Below are 17,127 nucleotides of genomic sequence, written 5' to 3' on the forward strand. Positions count from 1 at the left end.
TTTCAGGCTTTTTTAAATTTGCCTGGTGGCATCCCTGGTATGTGCGCGCGCACACCCACCCACACAATTCAATTCAATTAAAATGTTTATTTCTAGGCAATAACCAATGTGAAAGATGCGTTAACGTAATATTTCCAATTAACAAATAAATGTCACATACGCGCACACACACATACAAACAATAGAGTTCACTCCGTACTTTAGCCTAAGTTAGTTTTTCACTTTCAACCTTCTGTACCTATCACACAAACATACATATACCCACACACTAATCAATAAAGTGCACTCATTTTTTTTGTTACCCCGATTATTTTTCATGTTCATCTTCCTGTACTTACCAACATTATGTCATCAAAAACACTTGACCTCTCTCAGACAAACATAAATCAATGAAGTAGATCATATCATCATCACCATCATCATCTTCATCATCATCGTCATCATCATCATTCGTCAAAGGAATTTAATATTTGTTTTAATCCTAGAATTAAAAATAATTCACCTTGGACACTCCTTGAAAACTCCTTGAATTTCACAATGGAATTGCTATAGGAACCCTGATGATGCCTGTTTGGTGATATTATAATTTTTTCGACAGAACAAAGCTGTTAACAGCCAGGTACTCATTTTACACCTGAATAAGGTAAGAGAATGTGAGTAAAGAGCCTTTTCTAAGGACAACTATGCAACGCTCAGAGCGGGACTCGAAGCCAGGACTGTTAGATCCGAAGGCGAATGTCATACCAATAGACCACATAGCCGCACTAAAGTTTAAATCTAAATTGAATTTCTTTTATTTTTGGATGAAACTGACTTCCTCGAACTGTTTTTATTAATTAGGTTTAGCGTGTGGTTTTAGATTTCAAAACATTAGAAAATTTAACTTGATTTTATTTATTTATTTATTATTATTTTTCAGAATCTTTACCAGAATTAACCAATTCTTTCTTGGACCATAAAATGATTTGGAAGTAAGTTGTTCTCAAAAAACTATTATTATTTTGATTATGATGATGATGACGAGTATTATTAATTTTATAATTCTTCTTCTCCTTCTTCTTCTTCTTCTTCTTCTTCTTCTTCTTCTTCTTCTTCTTCTTCTTCTTCTTCTTCTTCTTCTTCTTCTTCTTCTTCTTCTTCTTCTTCTTCTTCTTCTTCTTCTTCTTCTCATTTTTATTATTGTTATTATTATTATTATTATTATTATTATTATTATTATTATTATTATTATTATTATTATTATTAGTAGTAGTAGTAGTAGTAGTAGTAGTAGTAGTAGTAGTAGTAGTAGTAGTAGTAGTAGTAGTAGTAGTAGTAGTAGTAGAAGTAGTGGTAGCTATAGTAGAAGTAGTGGTAGCTGTAGTAGTAGTAGTAGTAGTAATGGTAGTAGTAGTAGTTGTAGTAGTAGTTGTAGTTGTAGTATTTATGCACCTAGTCTGTTTTTTTGTTTTTTTTTAGATGGGGGTGGGGAGAGTTTCTCTCTTATGAGTAAAAATCGAAAGAGTTTGAATAAACCCTCTCCTTACCACCTATTGGAAAATCGTCACATTTGTTACGATGCAACCGTCACTTGTCTCATCCAGATTTCATTTCATTTTGCTATAGCTATAAAAACTTGACTTTTGTGTTGGGTGGGTGTGAAGTTTTGGGGAAAATTCTGAGAATGGCTGGTAAGGATAGGGTTAAGGTCAGAATTTAAAACTGTTCACTTTCCAATTTTTCAACCAGGAAAGAAATCCAAGCAACTCTGGACCAACTGAATAAAGCTGAACGAGCCATCAGTAACAAGGAACAAGAGTTGATGGAGAAGGAGAAGAAGTTGAAGCATATGGAAAAATCTTTGGTCCAGCAGCTAAACATTGTGGTACATCTTTTATTATTATTATTATTATTATTATTATTATTATTATTATTATTATTATTATTATTATTATTATTATTATTATGATATTGACACAGCGATTAGGGGGATAATATTGATAGTGATAAAGATGATGATGATGGTGATGATTATGATGATGATGACGGTGACAGTGATGATGATGATGATGATGATGATGGTGGTGGTTGTGATGGTGGTAAGGATGATGATTATGATTGTGGTGGTGGTGGTGGTGGTTGTAATGATGATGATTATGATGATGAGTGGTGATGGTGGTGGTGGTGTTGAGGATGATGATGATGATGACGATGATGATGACAAGGACTATGATGATGATGATGATGTGTAATTGTCATATGTATGTCATCATGTTTATATCAAATACCTTAATATTTGGAGTTTAAAATTTTACTGTTTATGAGGCTCCGTGGTTTAGTGGCATAACAATGAAACATCTGACCCTCACCAAACTCTGGTGTAACAGTCAAAATTAGTACCTATAGAAAAAGAAAAAATTATTGTCATAATAATAATAATAATAATAATGATGATGTAGATTTAATATAGCAATTGCAATTGCATCTCAAAGCACTTTACAGTAAAAGTACAAGTCATTGAATCATAATAAAATTATAAAACACAGGATAATTACCATGACATTGATTACATGATTATAAAAGAAGACCTATGAGTAAAAGTATTTTCTGAATAAGAATGTTTTATGAAGTATCATTTGAATGTTTTTGAAGATGTCTTTTATTCAAAGATGACTAAATGGGAATCGGTTGAGGGGGGAGAATAAATGATTTCTTACACTCTTGTGTTTTGGAATTCGAACTTTGTTCCCAACGCGTACTCGCAAGCTCGTGCAGTGGTTGGAAACACATCCGGAATCCAGAAAGCAAGAGTATAAGAATCATATAATATACAAAACATTTCTAAGTCAACTCTCCAGTTTGCCATTATTCTTTTCTGTTGAGGGGAATTGAAATCTCAATTGTTTTCACTACTTTTCAGTAACATGTGTTCACTTTTTTTTCTCTCCCAATTTACTGGTTATGAAAAAGTTCAGGAAATTTAACATGGCTGATGTGTCAGATCATTTCATTTGATAATGGTCGAATTATTGTGACCATGGATTATTGTTCTTTACCTTTTTTAAATTCCAGAAACTTGAGGACTATGATGTTGCCACATGGCGGGATGTGGATGTGGTGAGTGAATTGCTTTGACCTTCACCTTAATTTATGGAAAACAATACTGGCTCTGACTAGGTACGGCAAACTGCCGCTAATGCGCTCTGGCGGACAATTTTCGATGTGTTTTACATCAATTTTACTTCGTTGTATTCCATTAAATATCAAAATGACAAGGATAAAACTTATATCAATCGAAAGCTTATTCAAATCCCTTTAAAATGGTGTCTAAATGATTTATCTGCAATGTTTTAAAGATAATTTAAGTGAGTTTAGAAACAAGTCACTAATGGGCTCGCCCGCTGATGGAAAAAACGAACTTTTCGCGATCTGTCATCTTGAAGAGCTTGGAGAATTCGGGCCATGGGTGGTATCGGATCAGTAATTGGTTTAAAATGTGCACAAGATCTTGACGTTTCGATCGATACCAAATGACTGTTGGTTTATTTAGGGGAAGCGATTTTATTTTTAAAATTCCTCGAAAAAAGGAAGATTAAACTCATTTCCACAAAATTTCAGCGGACTATTTTTACATCACTGGAAAGCTCATCCATTTTTCTCTTAAAATATGGAGATGCCGTATCGATTATAAGTATCGCCCACATTCTCCCAGCATTTAACTTTGGTAAATAAACACGAGTTGCACAGCCCAGTCAGTGAGAGCAAAATGGCGTGCCGACCAGAGGCTGCCTCGACGGACCAGGTCGAAAATACAGACGCAATTGATCAGACTGTCATAATAGGTGAGTTGAAATGTTTTTAACAGGTGATTTATTTAATATAATTTGTAGCTCATAAGTTTCAAACCACTTTTTAATCAATTTTGTACTTGTAATTGTAATAGCAATTAGATCGATGTTGACCGGTTAAGTCAATGGCTTGTTGACAACTGACTCGTGAACTTTGCGGTGAGATGTATTTTTTATTTAGAAAGTTTGGGTATTGACAGTATGATTTATATAAACTGCAGGTATTGTAAAAATGATTTTATAACATTTGGGATTGCTATCTGGCGGATTCCAGTTTGGACTATTCCATGTTTACCAACATATTGATGAATGCAGTTTATTATAATTTATTAATCAAGAGATCAGTGGCCTATAAACTTTTAAAATTGATTTTGGTTTATTACATCCCCGTATTGATATTTTGATGCCGTTATATATGACTATTTTAACTATACTTATTGTAACATAATAGTTTACTACGGATTTTTCAACCTTCTCACCCCTACCATTTTGAGACTGCCCATTTTAGTAATTATTTAAAGCGTTTTGCTGAAGTTTTAATATTACTAATACCCCTTAAAATTTTGTCTGCACAATTATTTAGCTCTTTTTTTCATCAGTTTAAATTTTTTTTTTTTCTTATACCCTATTTTATTTGTTTTTTTTAAAATTCATATATTTGCTTTATCATCATGAATTTCCAGACGATGCGCAATGCCAGGCCCTTAGAAACAGATTCCTTGCATCTGGAAAAGTCAGGAGGCCTAACTTGCCCCCTTGTGCTGTTGACAACAAGTTGATTCTTCAGCTGTACCATCTAAAGGAAGAAGCTGGATGCTCTTGGGACAAGGTAATTTGTTTTTGTTTTCGGGGGTCCAAATTATTGTCTGTGCTCAAGAAATCCTTGGAAACCTTTCTTTTTTTATATGATTTCTTGAATATTTATTTTGGTTTGATGAGAGAGAATTGGGGGGGGGGGGGGGGGGGGGGGGGGGGGTTGCCTAATGGATGCTGTGCACATATTATATTATTAATATTTGTGAGCTTCTCGTTTGTGACAAGAGATCCATATGTTGCTGAAATGGCAATCAAAATAGAGAATTGTGGTGGTAATAAAGTTGCAGATTTTGCTGCTGATGAAGGTGAATTATTCTTCATTTGTGGCATTGAGCTCCTGCTGCTAAGTTGACCTGCTGCTGGATGAACCTTAGTAGAATCGCAACGACAATTAGATGGTAGAGATATCAACTTTGACAATTCACTTTTTAAATTTTAGGTCAGTACTAAATCTGGTAGTTCCCTTGAGTTGATTATTTGTTTAGATAGTTTGATATACCTTAGCATATATATGTTAATGGTAAGTGTTGCGAGGAAATATAATATTTTTATATATATAAATATATCAGGTAAATTATTGATTACCAAATCAGACTTTTGATTTTGTTTTATTTTTCAGCTGTGCTCGTGGTTTGTTGAGCTGTGTCCCTCCATTGACAGGAGCAGTATCCGCAAGTTGACAGAAAAAACAGTCACAGCATTTCAGTCATTGGAAGTGGAAGAAGGAGGAAGAGAGACTTTTTTTGTCCAAGGTGTTTAATCCAGACTTTATAAGCCTAGCTCTCACAAATGTTGGGATAACATCGGATGTGGTTTTGAAATCACCTGAGACGTCTGCACCACCAGGATTAATTCTGACAAATCAGTGTCTAATGGACCTTATTGCTTATTCCAAACAAAAAAAATATTCCACCATATATGTGAAGAAATGGATTTCTTATTTTTATCCAGAGACAAGTTCCATTGGAATTGAAAGACAGCTTTCATTTTGTCACAAAAATTACATAAGACTGTTGAAGAATAAGCATAGAAACTCTGATCCATATTATGAATTTCTTTCGAAACCTTTTCTACAAAAACTTGATTCTGTTGTTAGTGGTGATAGTGATACTGTAAATAAACCAAATACTATTGACTTCAGCATAAACCTTAAAAATTGTGATTGTTCTAATCTGCGCAGTAAGTTTCAAGAAAGTGTAAATGAAAGTGTTAATTTAAAGACTCTAATAAAGGATTTAAATTCTCAAATTAATGTTTTAGAGGAGAAATTAATAGTTAAGGAAGTTAGCGAAAATAAAATGATTGACAAAATTTCAAAGATAGAGAAGAATAATGCAAAATGTATGCGCCAGCTGAGGAGTAAGATTAAGTCTGTTGAAAGTGAACGAAATACATTTGAGAGAGAGTTGAATTGTATGAAGAATGATGCAACAAAATATGCAAAATTGAAAGGTGAAGTTAAAATGTTGAAAGAAGAGTTGGTGAGCAGAAAAGATCGTGAGAGTGAGAATGTAAGATGTGCATGTGATGATAATGGAGTGAGTGTGAGTGAAATTAGAGAGCCTGTGAAAAATGCGTATTCTATTGCAATGAGACCTGCTGTTGTTGGTTTAATGTGTGTTGCAGGTGTTGCAGCAGGCAATGTCTCTAAATGTATTGATATTGTTTCTAAAAATTTATTTTCTTTTACATTTTTGCATTTGCCATGTGGTAAAACTTGTTTGAATATATGTGATGAAGCAAATGTTATTTGTCATGTACAAAGTACAGAGGCTATTATTTCTTCATCAAATGTAACCCTTCATTCAGATGGGACGTCCCGTGACCAGGAGAAAATAGTCGGTCATCAAGTTTCTCTTGATGATGGAAGAGTTTTGTATTTAGGGTATAGCCCAGTTGCATGTGAAGATGCAAACACATTACTTGACATTACCATAAATCTTTTTAAAACTTTGTCTGATGTTTATGGGGAATATTCAAATGTTTCAAATGATGTAATATTAAAGCAATTGTGGGAGAAGATTACTAGTACGATGACTGATAGAGCCTCTTGCATGAAACTTTATGATTCAAAATTAGCTAATTTTCTTAGTCAGGAACTTGGGAGAGATGTGCAGATTTCATTTTTACATTGCATTGCGCATTTTCTTTTAGGGTTAAGTAAGGCATGTGAGGAGGCTTTGGTAGTAGTGGAAAGTGGGTTAGGACAGTTGGGCAGGGATAAAAAGTCTATATTTTCTAATTTTAAAGACGAGATGTCTTCAACTTCTCGCACCATTAAGCATGCTTGCGACTTATTAGGCCCCAGAGGTGATCAAAAAAATGGTTATCGTACAAAATGGCTGACATATTGTGAGCATTCTCAAATTCCGTCTTTTAAATCCAATAGATTTAACTGTTTCTTTGCGGCTGCAGCTGCTTTGATTTTTCATTTACAAGAGATACAACATTTTTTTTCATCTGGTGTATTACCTGACAATGTTAACCAGAAGATGGTCAGTCTAAGTTTAGATATTGATGATGATTGTATTATGTCTTTGATTTGTGTCGTTGCTTTGCTATATATGAAGGTTACTGATCCATATTGGGCACTGCTAAAGAGTCGTGTCAAGTATTCTGATTTTCACATTTACGTTCAAATGCTCCATGCTTTTTTTGTCAAATGTATTGCAGACCCCATGCATTTGCTAGATTCCAGATGCCTTACTGTATTTGATTCTGAATTTAATTGTAATTTGCCTTCAACTTCAGTTGAATCCATAAATGCTTATATTACCTCAGCCAATCCCAAACAATTGTCCATTATGCATGATGCTATTAAAAAGATTTCAGAGGGTGTGGTGGTGGTTGTTGAGAGGCAGTTGGCAGACTTTTTGAAAGATGGTGATTTTTCTAATTTATCAACTGATGTTATTGATACTTTAGCTCATTGTCCTTTGACAAACTTGATTGGCGAAAGTGCCTTTGGAGATTTTGATTTCGATATTAACAGGAGAAGGTATTGTTCTTTATTTAATCGTTCAGGGATGCACACTGTTAAAAGAAATAAAACTGTCGACTACTTAAATTCAAAATCTGTTAATGAAAAATCAAAACTTTTTGCTTTTGGTCGAAAGCATGCTCCTGGCTTAAGGAAAAAGAAGAGAGAAGATGAAGATTATGTGAAAATTAAAATAAAAGAGAAGATGGCTGAGAATCAAGAGAAAAAGATTCAAAAAGAAATGAAAGCAATAACTACTCAATCCAATTTAATGGCGATTATTAAGAGACATGGTGGTCCCTGTACCAATTCTCATGACGTTGATGTACTTATATCTAGGGTTGGTGGTTCGTTCTCCCACTGTCATTTAGTTGAGGCAGTTAAAAATGAGATAAGGTATCAAAAGATTGTCTGTAGAAAGACAAAATTAAATTTGAAAGGCAATTTGCCAGATCTCGTTTCTCTTTTGAAATTCCATTTTGACAATCTTTAGAATGATAATGTAGACTTTGTTTTATTTGTATGTTGTATTTCTGTCTTCTGAGGTATTATTCACTTTACAATTGACAATAGTGTTGAAATTTCAAGTCTGTTGTGTACAAATGTCTGTTGATTGTCTGGAGTTTAGAATGATTTACTCATATTTTAACTGTAGCTCGACAGAACTTGCTGTCAAGACTATTTTTTCTTAACTGTTTTTCGCCATTTTTATGAATGCTTGAAGAGCCATCATATTTTAATTTTCTTATGTCAATTGTTGATTTATTTCCACTTCATTTATTTCTATTTTTGTAACATTAGTCCAATATAATGATCTTTCCATAATTCATGTTTTTTATGAATTTTTAAAATTCGTAGACAGTGCATTTTTTATCAATAGTGTGACTTTGGAGTCATTTATAGAAAATTTATATAGTTGTCATTCATATGTATTGGAATTGCCCTTATAGATCTTGATTTATACTTTAATTTGATGAAACTTGGATGTTTGTATCTTTATTCATTGATTTTATGCGAAATATTGAAATTTGACAATTTTTCACATATTTTGTCTCCCTTGACGATTTATGGGGAATATGCATTTTTTTTTTTCGTTTTCGTGGCGCTTAAAATGTAATTAAATAAAGAGCTAGATTTCTGATAAGAATTGGAACGACTGTTGATATAACATTGTCTGGAGTTTGGAATGATTTACTCATATTTTGACTGTAGCTCGACAGAACTTGCTGTCAAGACTGTTTTTTTCTTAACTGTTTTCGCCATTTTTATGAATGTTTGAAGACTCATTATATTTTAATTTTCTTATGTTAATTGTTGATTTCCACTTCATTTATTTCTATTTTTGTAACATTAGTCCAATATAATGATCTTTCCATAATTCTTATGTTTTTTATGAATTTTTGAAAATTCGTAGACGGTGAATTATTTTTCAATAGTGTGACTTTGGTGACATATTTGGGAAATTTATATAGTTGTCATTCATATGTATTGGAATTGCCCTTATAGATCTTGATTTATACTTTGATTTGATGAAACTTGGATGTTTGTATCTTTATTCATTGATTTTATGCGAAATTTTGAAATTGACAATTTTTCACATTTTTTGTCTCCCTTGACGATTTATGGGAATTATGCTTTTTTTGCGTTTTCGTGGCGTTTAAAATGTAATTAAATAAAGAGCTAGAGTTCTGGAAAAAAATTGGAGTTGTTTAATTTCTATGAGACTCTAAGCAGATAAAATTTTGTCATTGTGAGCCCGATACTTTTTTTTATACGAAGCCCCGAAGTTGGGTGCTGAAGCAGGGTGCCGCGACGACGAAATTGTCAAATTTTCAAATGACCATATCTTCCTTAAAAATTGAGATACAGGTATGATATTGGTATCAAAATGCTCAGAATTGCAAACTCTTTTAAGCAAAAGTGACTAAATTGAGCATTGTTGGGTTTGAAAAATCAGTTTTCTGTACCTACTCTGACATGCCCTAAAATATTGGAAATCCTATAAAAATTCTTTAGACCATAAAAAAAAAAATACCACCAAAAAACACAAAAACGAAATAAAATAAAGGAAATTTTTGTTTTGTTTTCGAAATAGTTAAAATTAAAAAATTATGCCCTTTCGCCACAAAAGGCTTTCCACAAAGGAATATAGATAATTCATCAAACAAGATGTCTGATGTCAACAGGAATCACCCATGTTGTCCAAGTGAGCAAATTGGGGGTTAATGATCTTGCCCAAGGAAAAAAAAAATGCCTGAAGCGGGGCTCGAACCAGGACCTACTGGATCACAGTGGAATGCCTTTACCACTGGGCCACTTCGTCCCCTTTTGAAAGAAAAGGATAGGGAAAAAAACATTCCATGTGGTCTTGTCGTATGACACTCGCTTTTGGATCAGAAGGTCCTGGGTTCGAGCCTCACTCAGCGCATAGTTGAGTCCTTGGAGAAGGCTCTTTATTCACATTCTCTCACCATACAGTTGTCAAATGAGTACCTGGCCGTTAACAGCGTTGGCTCTGTCCGAAAAAAAAAGTAATATCACCTATCTGGCATCATGTCCCGTACTAAATGTTTAATGTTGCTGTTAGCCAGGGACCCCTTGTAAAGCGCTTTGAACATGTTTAGTGGATATTGCGCTATATAAAAGCTCATTTTTATTTTTTAAAAAAAAATAGACCATATCAATAAGGGGACAACAGTAAGAAAATCTCTGGTTCTTTTATTAAGAAATAATGCAAATTTGAAATCCCATATGCATAATGTTTGATTTGACGTGATTTGCTTCTTTATTTTAAGTTATTTTCTATTTCAGCGCTGAGGCTATATTCGCATTTCTGTCACAAAATGGCTGACACCTGATTGAGGCAGCATGAGAATGACAAGCTAAGACAAAGCGACTTTTAAATTCGGTGCAAAATCTCAATTAAAATACCCCCCCCCCCTAGGGTCAATTGAATGTTCGGATGGAAGAAATGATACCATTGGTTCAATTTATAGTACTTTTGTAGAAAATAGGATTGGATTACATTATTGTTTTCGCCTTTAAGGACTGGCCGGCCGCATTGTGTGGCTATTGGCCAGTACAACAGATTCTGCTCCGGTCGCACAGTGCGGCCAATAGTGCTGAAAGAGTTAAAGAGAATATTATGGGATTTTTATCATTTTCAGATTTACTTTTAGATTGCCTAAATTCATGAAGTAACTACTTTTACCCTTCTTTTTCCAGTACCAGTGGATCATGCGACTGCGAAAATCAGGTATTTAAAGTTAAAATCCTATTGATGCTATGTATTTAAAGTCAAATACCCACCAGTTTTGCCAATCGGATAAATTGTACCAACGCACAAAACTATGCATAACTTTAAATAGTCATAAATTGTTAGAGAGGATTTACTGAGAACATATCACCCAAGTGCGCCTATGTGGTCTTGTGGTACGACACTCGCTTTCGGATTTTCAAGTCCTGGGCTCGAGCCTAGCTTGGCGCATAGTTGAGTCCTTGGAAAAGGCTCTTTACTCACATTCTTTCGACATACTCAAGTGTAAAATGAGTACCTGGCCGTTAACAGCGTTGTCTATGTCGGAAAAAAATTGTAATATTGCCTAACAGGCGTCATGTCTCGTTCTACATGTTAAATGTTGCTGTTAGTCAGGGACCCTTTATAAAGCGCTTTGAGCACATTTAATGGATATTGCGCTATATAAAAAAAAGCTCAAGTTTTTTTGTTTTTTTTTGTTGCTTTCAATAGGTCACACATCGGATTTAGCCCAATACGCAGAACTGTTTATGACTCATCACATCACAGGTGGACGACTGTTGCATATCACAGACAAACACTTGAGGGACATGGGGATCACCAGTGTGGGCCATTGCATGGATCTAATGGTGAGCATTACAGTGGCAGCGTGGCTAAGCGATACAGTCTTTGCTTCGTACCCGAAAAGTACTGAGTTCAATCACCCGCCGCTACCCTGTGTGGCCTTGAGCAAGTCATCTCACCTTAGCTCAATTTGCGGCGCTGCACTGCGGCTGACACCTGGGTTATTCCAGTCTTCCCTTGGAATAGACCCTAGAGACACATTTCCCCTATGGGATGAATAAAGCGAATTTATTTATTTATTTTTTTTTTATAGTGGTTGTGTGTTACAGGTTGGTTTTAGAGAGTTCAATATAACAATAAGATATTCAAAATCAATTCAAATCAAAGACTACCTGAAAACCCAAAGGTAGAAGACAACATGGGGAAAATGATTGTTAACCCAACCGAAGTTTAATTGTTCTATGTAAATCTTACAATACAAATAAATATTCAAAGACAGCAAAACAACTTTATGAAATCCTTTTTGGAGTTACAACAAACACACCAAAATAAAGGAAATGATAGCATGAATAAAAAACACAATTACATTTTTTGTTGTTGAGATATGCTAGTCATATTATTTAGCTGGTAAACAATTTTAAAACAGAACAAATAATGACAGATGTATAATTTGTCCCTGAATTACCTGATGCAATATGATGAAATAATTCAATCGAGCATTTATTATAGGCAGTTTGCCAATTCAGGAGACAAATCAAATACATTATAACTATTAACATAATCAATAAAATCATATTACTGTAGTTAAGAAGAATCAAATATATTACTTAACACTGTGGATGATGATGATTATGATGACGATAATGATGAGGAGGAGGATGATGATGATGCCTATCCCTTTTGTGAATTATTTGCTTGGTAAATAATTCTATAGTTACACAAGTAGCGACAGATGCATTTCCTTTCAAATGCCCTCTCTGATGCAAATTTTTAAATCTTTTTCATTCTCATACTCTCTCTCTCTCTCTCTCTCTCTCTCTCTCTCTCTCTCTCTCTCGCTCTTTCTCTCTCTCGCTCTCTCATATCTCTCTCTCACACACATCTCTCTCTCCTCTCTCTCTCTCCTCCCTCTCTCTCTCCTCTCTCTCTCCTCTCCCTCTCTTTCTCCTCTCTCTCTCTCTCTCACACACACACACACACATACCTCTCTCTCACACACACATTTCTCTCTCTCCTCTCTCTCTCTCTCTCTCACACACACGCACACATACCTCTCTCTCTCTCACACACATCTCTCTCCTCTCTCTTTCTCCTCTCTCTCTCTGCTCTCTCCTCTCTCTCTCCTCTCTCCTCTCTCTCCTCTCTCCTCTCTCTCTTTCTCGTCTGTCTCTCCTCTCTGTCTCTCTCCTCTCTCTCTTTCTCCTCTGTCTCTCCTCTCTCTCTTTCTCCTCTCTCTCTCTCCTCTCTCTCTCTCTCTCTCTATTCTCTCTCTTTCTCCACTCTCTCTCCTCTCTCTCTCCGCTCTCTCTCTCTCTACCCTCTCTCTATCTCTCTAGACCACTTAAAAAAGATCCAAATTGACAATAGAATGTCACATTAGCTAACAACTCGCCTGCCGAACCATAAGTTTGTCAATCCACGCAGTGTCCAGACCTGGTAAGCTTCCCCATATTGAGTCAAATTGAGCCGCAGGCTCCACTCCTGGTGGTGCCCTTTCGTCAATTCCTTTAAGTTTCAGCCTTGCGACTACATTCCCGAAAGAGTAGACAAAACTGTGAAAAACGTACCGTAATGAAAAGAAAACAAACAAACCGTAGGCAGACTCAATTCGAACAAGGAAAGTGTTGGATGGTTTTTTCACTGTAAGCCGTGAAACAATTGTTGTTCATAATTTTTTCTCTCCTTTGATTATAACTAAAAAAAGGGACGTTGAAATCCAAAGGCATAAAGGCTAACTTATGCAGGAACATTTTCACAATTTAAAAAAACTGTAGATTAGTTGTGACCTCTCGCATCGATCTGGTATATATAGAGCCACAGTACACGGTGCGGCTATGTGGTCTTGTGGTATGGCCCTCGCTTTGGGATCGGAAGGTCCTGGGTTTTGCGCATTGTTGAGTCCTTGGAAAACGCTCTTTACTCACATTCTCTCATCATACTCAGGTGTAAAATGAGTACCTGACTGTTAACAGTGTTGTCTCTGTCAAAAAAAAAATTTGTAATATCGCCTAACATGCATCACGTCTCGTTCTTCATGTTATGTGTTGCTGTTGGTCAGGGACCCTTTGTAAAGCGCTTTGAGCTGATTTAGTGGATATTGTGCTATATAAAAGCTCACATTACATTCAAAGGATTCAAATTTTCTTTTCATAGTTGATATCAATCAGTTTTATATGAAATTATCCTATTTTTAAAACTTACTTTTCACTTTCAGCATGAGATTGAAGTGCTCAAGACACACAACTTTCGTCTGCTCAACTTTCCACCATTAGGAGCTAAGGTAAATTATCTTCATTATGTTCAATCTTGCATTGGTTGACTCTGACATTTCTGTTTTCACTTTAAAAAAAAAAAAAATTATTCATAGATTTTAAACATTTTGTTTGAATGTGGGGAGGAGTCCCAATAACACACTCAACTAAGAAATTTATCAAGCTACACTTAAGGAGCGATTTGGTAATTTGAATTATAATCCAAATTATAAATTTTTAACATCAATTTTGTCATAACATTTTTATTCTCAACTTTGTAATCTTTTAATAAAAATTCCATAAGCTAAAGCTGTAAATTCTCTTTATGGTGACACACTATGCCACAATGTTGATAAGAGGGAAAAATATGGATGTCATTCCTTCATTAGTTTTTGTGGAAAGGTTGCCACAAGATTGTTATTTTTTAAATTTTATGCCAGACCCCCAAATTCGGTCGCAAAACGGGTATCAACAAAGATACTTTATATTTTTCACCAAAAATGTTCTTTTTTTAACCTAAAATGACAAACAGAATTATTAAAACTGCCCAATCTAGATAATTACATTTTTTTTAGAAAAGACCTAACCGCTCGTTAACATACTAAAGCTAAGACTATTCAACTCAAACGTGAAGTCTGTCCTACTGTATGGATGTGAAACTTGGAATGCATCACAGGCATGTATAAGGAGGATACAGATTTTCGTAAACAGGTGGATGCGTACCAGTAAGGCCGCGGGTTCGAGTCCCCATCACCGCCGTTTGTTTTTATTCTCTGTTGTCTTCTGACACTTTCCTACTCACTATATTTCTTGTTATTATCAACATAAGTGCCTGCTCCACTCACTTTTCTGATTTAAAAATTCACCCCAAGTACCGGAGCATACTCAATGTCTCAAGTGTTTCTATGTTTCATGTTTGTGTTGAGAAGATTGGCTATTTAGGTTAAATGCTGGCCAACTTCTTTCATGGCATTTGTGTGTGTTGAACCCGTGACCTCAAGAAGTCGGGGAGAAGCGGCTCTCGATAGACTAGAATTTGAAGCAACCCTTTTTGGAGTCGTGGATAGCTCATACGGTAGAGTCATAATCTCCCTGGCCAGGTGGAGTTGTCGTACCAGTCAGGTCGCAGGTTCGAACCCCCATTGGGGTCGTAAAGTTTTTATTCTTTGTTGTCTTCTGGCACTTTCCTACTCACTTCATTTCTTGTTATTATGCATGCGTAAGCTACTCAGAATCAAATGGATGGATAGAATTAAGAACGAAGAAGTATGGAAAAGAACAGCTGAAACCAGTGGGAGAGGAAATAGGAAGAAGACAAGAGAGGTGGATTGGACACAACCTTAGGAAGAATGACTCCTCTATAACAAAGAAAATATTGGACTGGAACCCTCAAGGCAGAAGATCAAGGGGAAGGCCACGGGGAACATGGAGAAGAATTAAACAAGCTGATATGCAAAGAAGTGATAAGACATGGAATGAGATAAAAAAAGTTAGCTTAGGATAGAGAAGTATGGAAACTGTTTGTCTGTGACCTTTACCCTGATCCAGGGTGAAAAAGGCAATGATGATGATGATGAACATTAAACATGTAGGCTGAGACATGCGGCTATGTGGTCTAGTGGTATGACACTCGCTTTCAGATTGTAAGGTCCTGGGTTTGAGCCTCGCTTGGCGCATAGTTGAGTCCTTAGAAAAGGCTCTTTACTCACATTCTCTCATCGTACTCAGGTGTAAAATGAGTTCCTGGCTGTTAACAGCATTATCTCTGTCCGAAAAAGATTGTAATATCGCCGAACGGGTATCATGTCCCGGCCTACATGCAATGTGTTGCTTTTGGCCAGAGACCCCTTTGTAAAGCGCTTTGAGTTTGAGCATGTTTTGTGGATATTGCACTATATAAAAGCTCAATTTATTTTTTAAAGGCTGAGATGTGATGCTTGTTGTGCGAAATTACAATTCTTTTTCACAGAGACAAGGTTGTAAACGACCAGGTACTCATTTTTCACCTGAGTTCAGTGAGAATATGTGATTAAAGAGCCTTTTCCAAGGACTCAGCTATGTGCTGCTCAGAGCAGGACTCAAACCCAGGACCTTTCGATCAGAAGGCGAGTGTATACCATAAAATCACATAGCTGCACTCTAACCAAAACAATAAAATGTTTCTTCATTAAATACACATAAAATCAAGTTTGGATCCTTCATCAGACTAGGGACCACTTGTAAAGCACTTTGAGCACATTTAGTGGACATTGCACTATATAAAAGCTCAGGAAAAGGATATATCTTTTTGAAACAATAATATAAAAACTATTGAGGTTTTATATAGCGCAATATACACTGAAATTGCTCAAAGCACTTTACAAGGGGTCCCTTGCAACACGTAACATGTAGAACAAGACATGACACCTGTTAGGCAATATGTGACCCTTTGCCTCAAAACGGTATAAAGTCGGGCTGGTTAAGATGCTGAAAATTGAATTTATAGCCAGAAATAACAGACTTGTGTTGAGTTTGTATGTTTTATTAAGGAGAAAGGATACCAATAATTTATATTTTTTACCAGTTTAACATTTAATTCGGCTTTTAAGCATATGGTTCATTCCGACATAATACCGTTTTGAGACGATGGGTCACATATTACAATTTTTTCAGACATAGACCCAAACTATGCGCTGAGCGGGGCTTGAACTCAGGACCTTCTGATCCGAAAAGCGAGTGTCATACCACTAGACCACATAGCCGCACATATATCTTAAAGTTAACAAGTCTTTTTATCCCTATATTAATTAATTTATCCGACTTTTCTTTCAGAACACAGAAACAATCACTGCCCCCAATCCAATGACCAAGGAAACTGTACCTTTGGTGTTGGTTTTTGGACATCACCTCAGAAAGGGTCCCACTGATGAGGTAAATTGGGTATACTCTATTCTCTTCATTTTCTATGAATTAAAAATTGAACTTTTATATAGCGCAATATCCACTAAAGGTGCTCAAAGCGCTTTAATAATTTCCACCTTGGGATCTTTTAATGGATTGGAGCTTAACTACCCAATTTTTACAATAATTGCACCAAATCTCAACCTTTTCTGTGAGAACTATGTGGGCCAGGACTGTGACCAGTGGAAAAAACTAACAACATGGAATGGATGGATTGAGCATCTCTACTCTTTGACTCTGACTGAATCATGCTCAGCAAGCGTCATTCGGACT

The 17,127-nt window shown here is 35.6% G+C and overlaps 1 protein-coding gene across 1 annotated transcript in view; it reads left to right on the plus strand.

Annotated features, from left to right (window-relative positions):
• LOC144965053 (mitogen-activated protein kinase kinase kinase 20-like) overlaps window positions 1-17,127 on the plus strand; it is a 45,903-nt gene that overhangs the window by 16,849 nt on the left and 11,927 nt on the right. The window contains exons 11-17 of the mRNA XM_078899936.1: window positions 920-971; window positions 1,729-1,864; window positions 3,052-3,096; window positions 10,849-10,879; window positions 11,372-11,508; window positions 13,878-13,943; window positions 16,726-16,824. Of these exons, the coding sequence (XP_078756062.1) occupies window positions 920-971; window positions 1,729-1,864; window positions 3,052-3,096; window positions 10,849-10,879; window positions 11,372-11,508; window positions 13,878-13,943; window positions 16,726-16,824 (566 nt within the window). The remainder of the gene's footprint in view (window positions 1-919; window positions 972-1,728; window positions 1,865-3,051; window positions 3,097-10,848; window positions 10,880-11,371; window positions 11,509-13,877; window positions 13,944-16,725; window positions 16,825-17,127) is intronic.

Source organism: Berghia stephanieae, chromosome 2 (assembly GCF_034508935.2).
Source record: "Berghia stephanieae isolate SIO BIC M18660-M18661 chromosome 2, UCSD_Bste_1.3, whole genome shotgun sequence".
Classification (NCBI taxonomy): domain Eukaryota; kingdom Metazoa; phylum Mollusca; class Gastropoda; order Nudibranchia; family Aeolidiidae; genus Berghia; species Berghia stephanieae.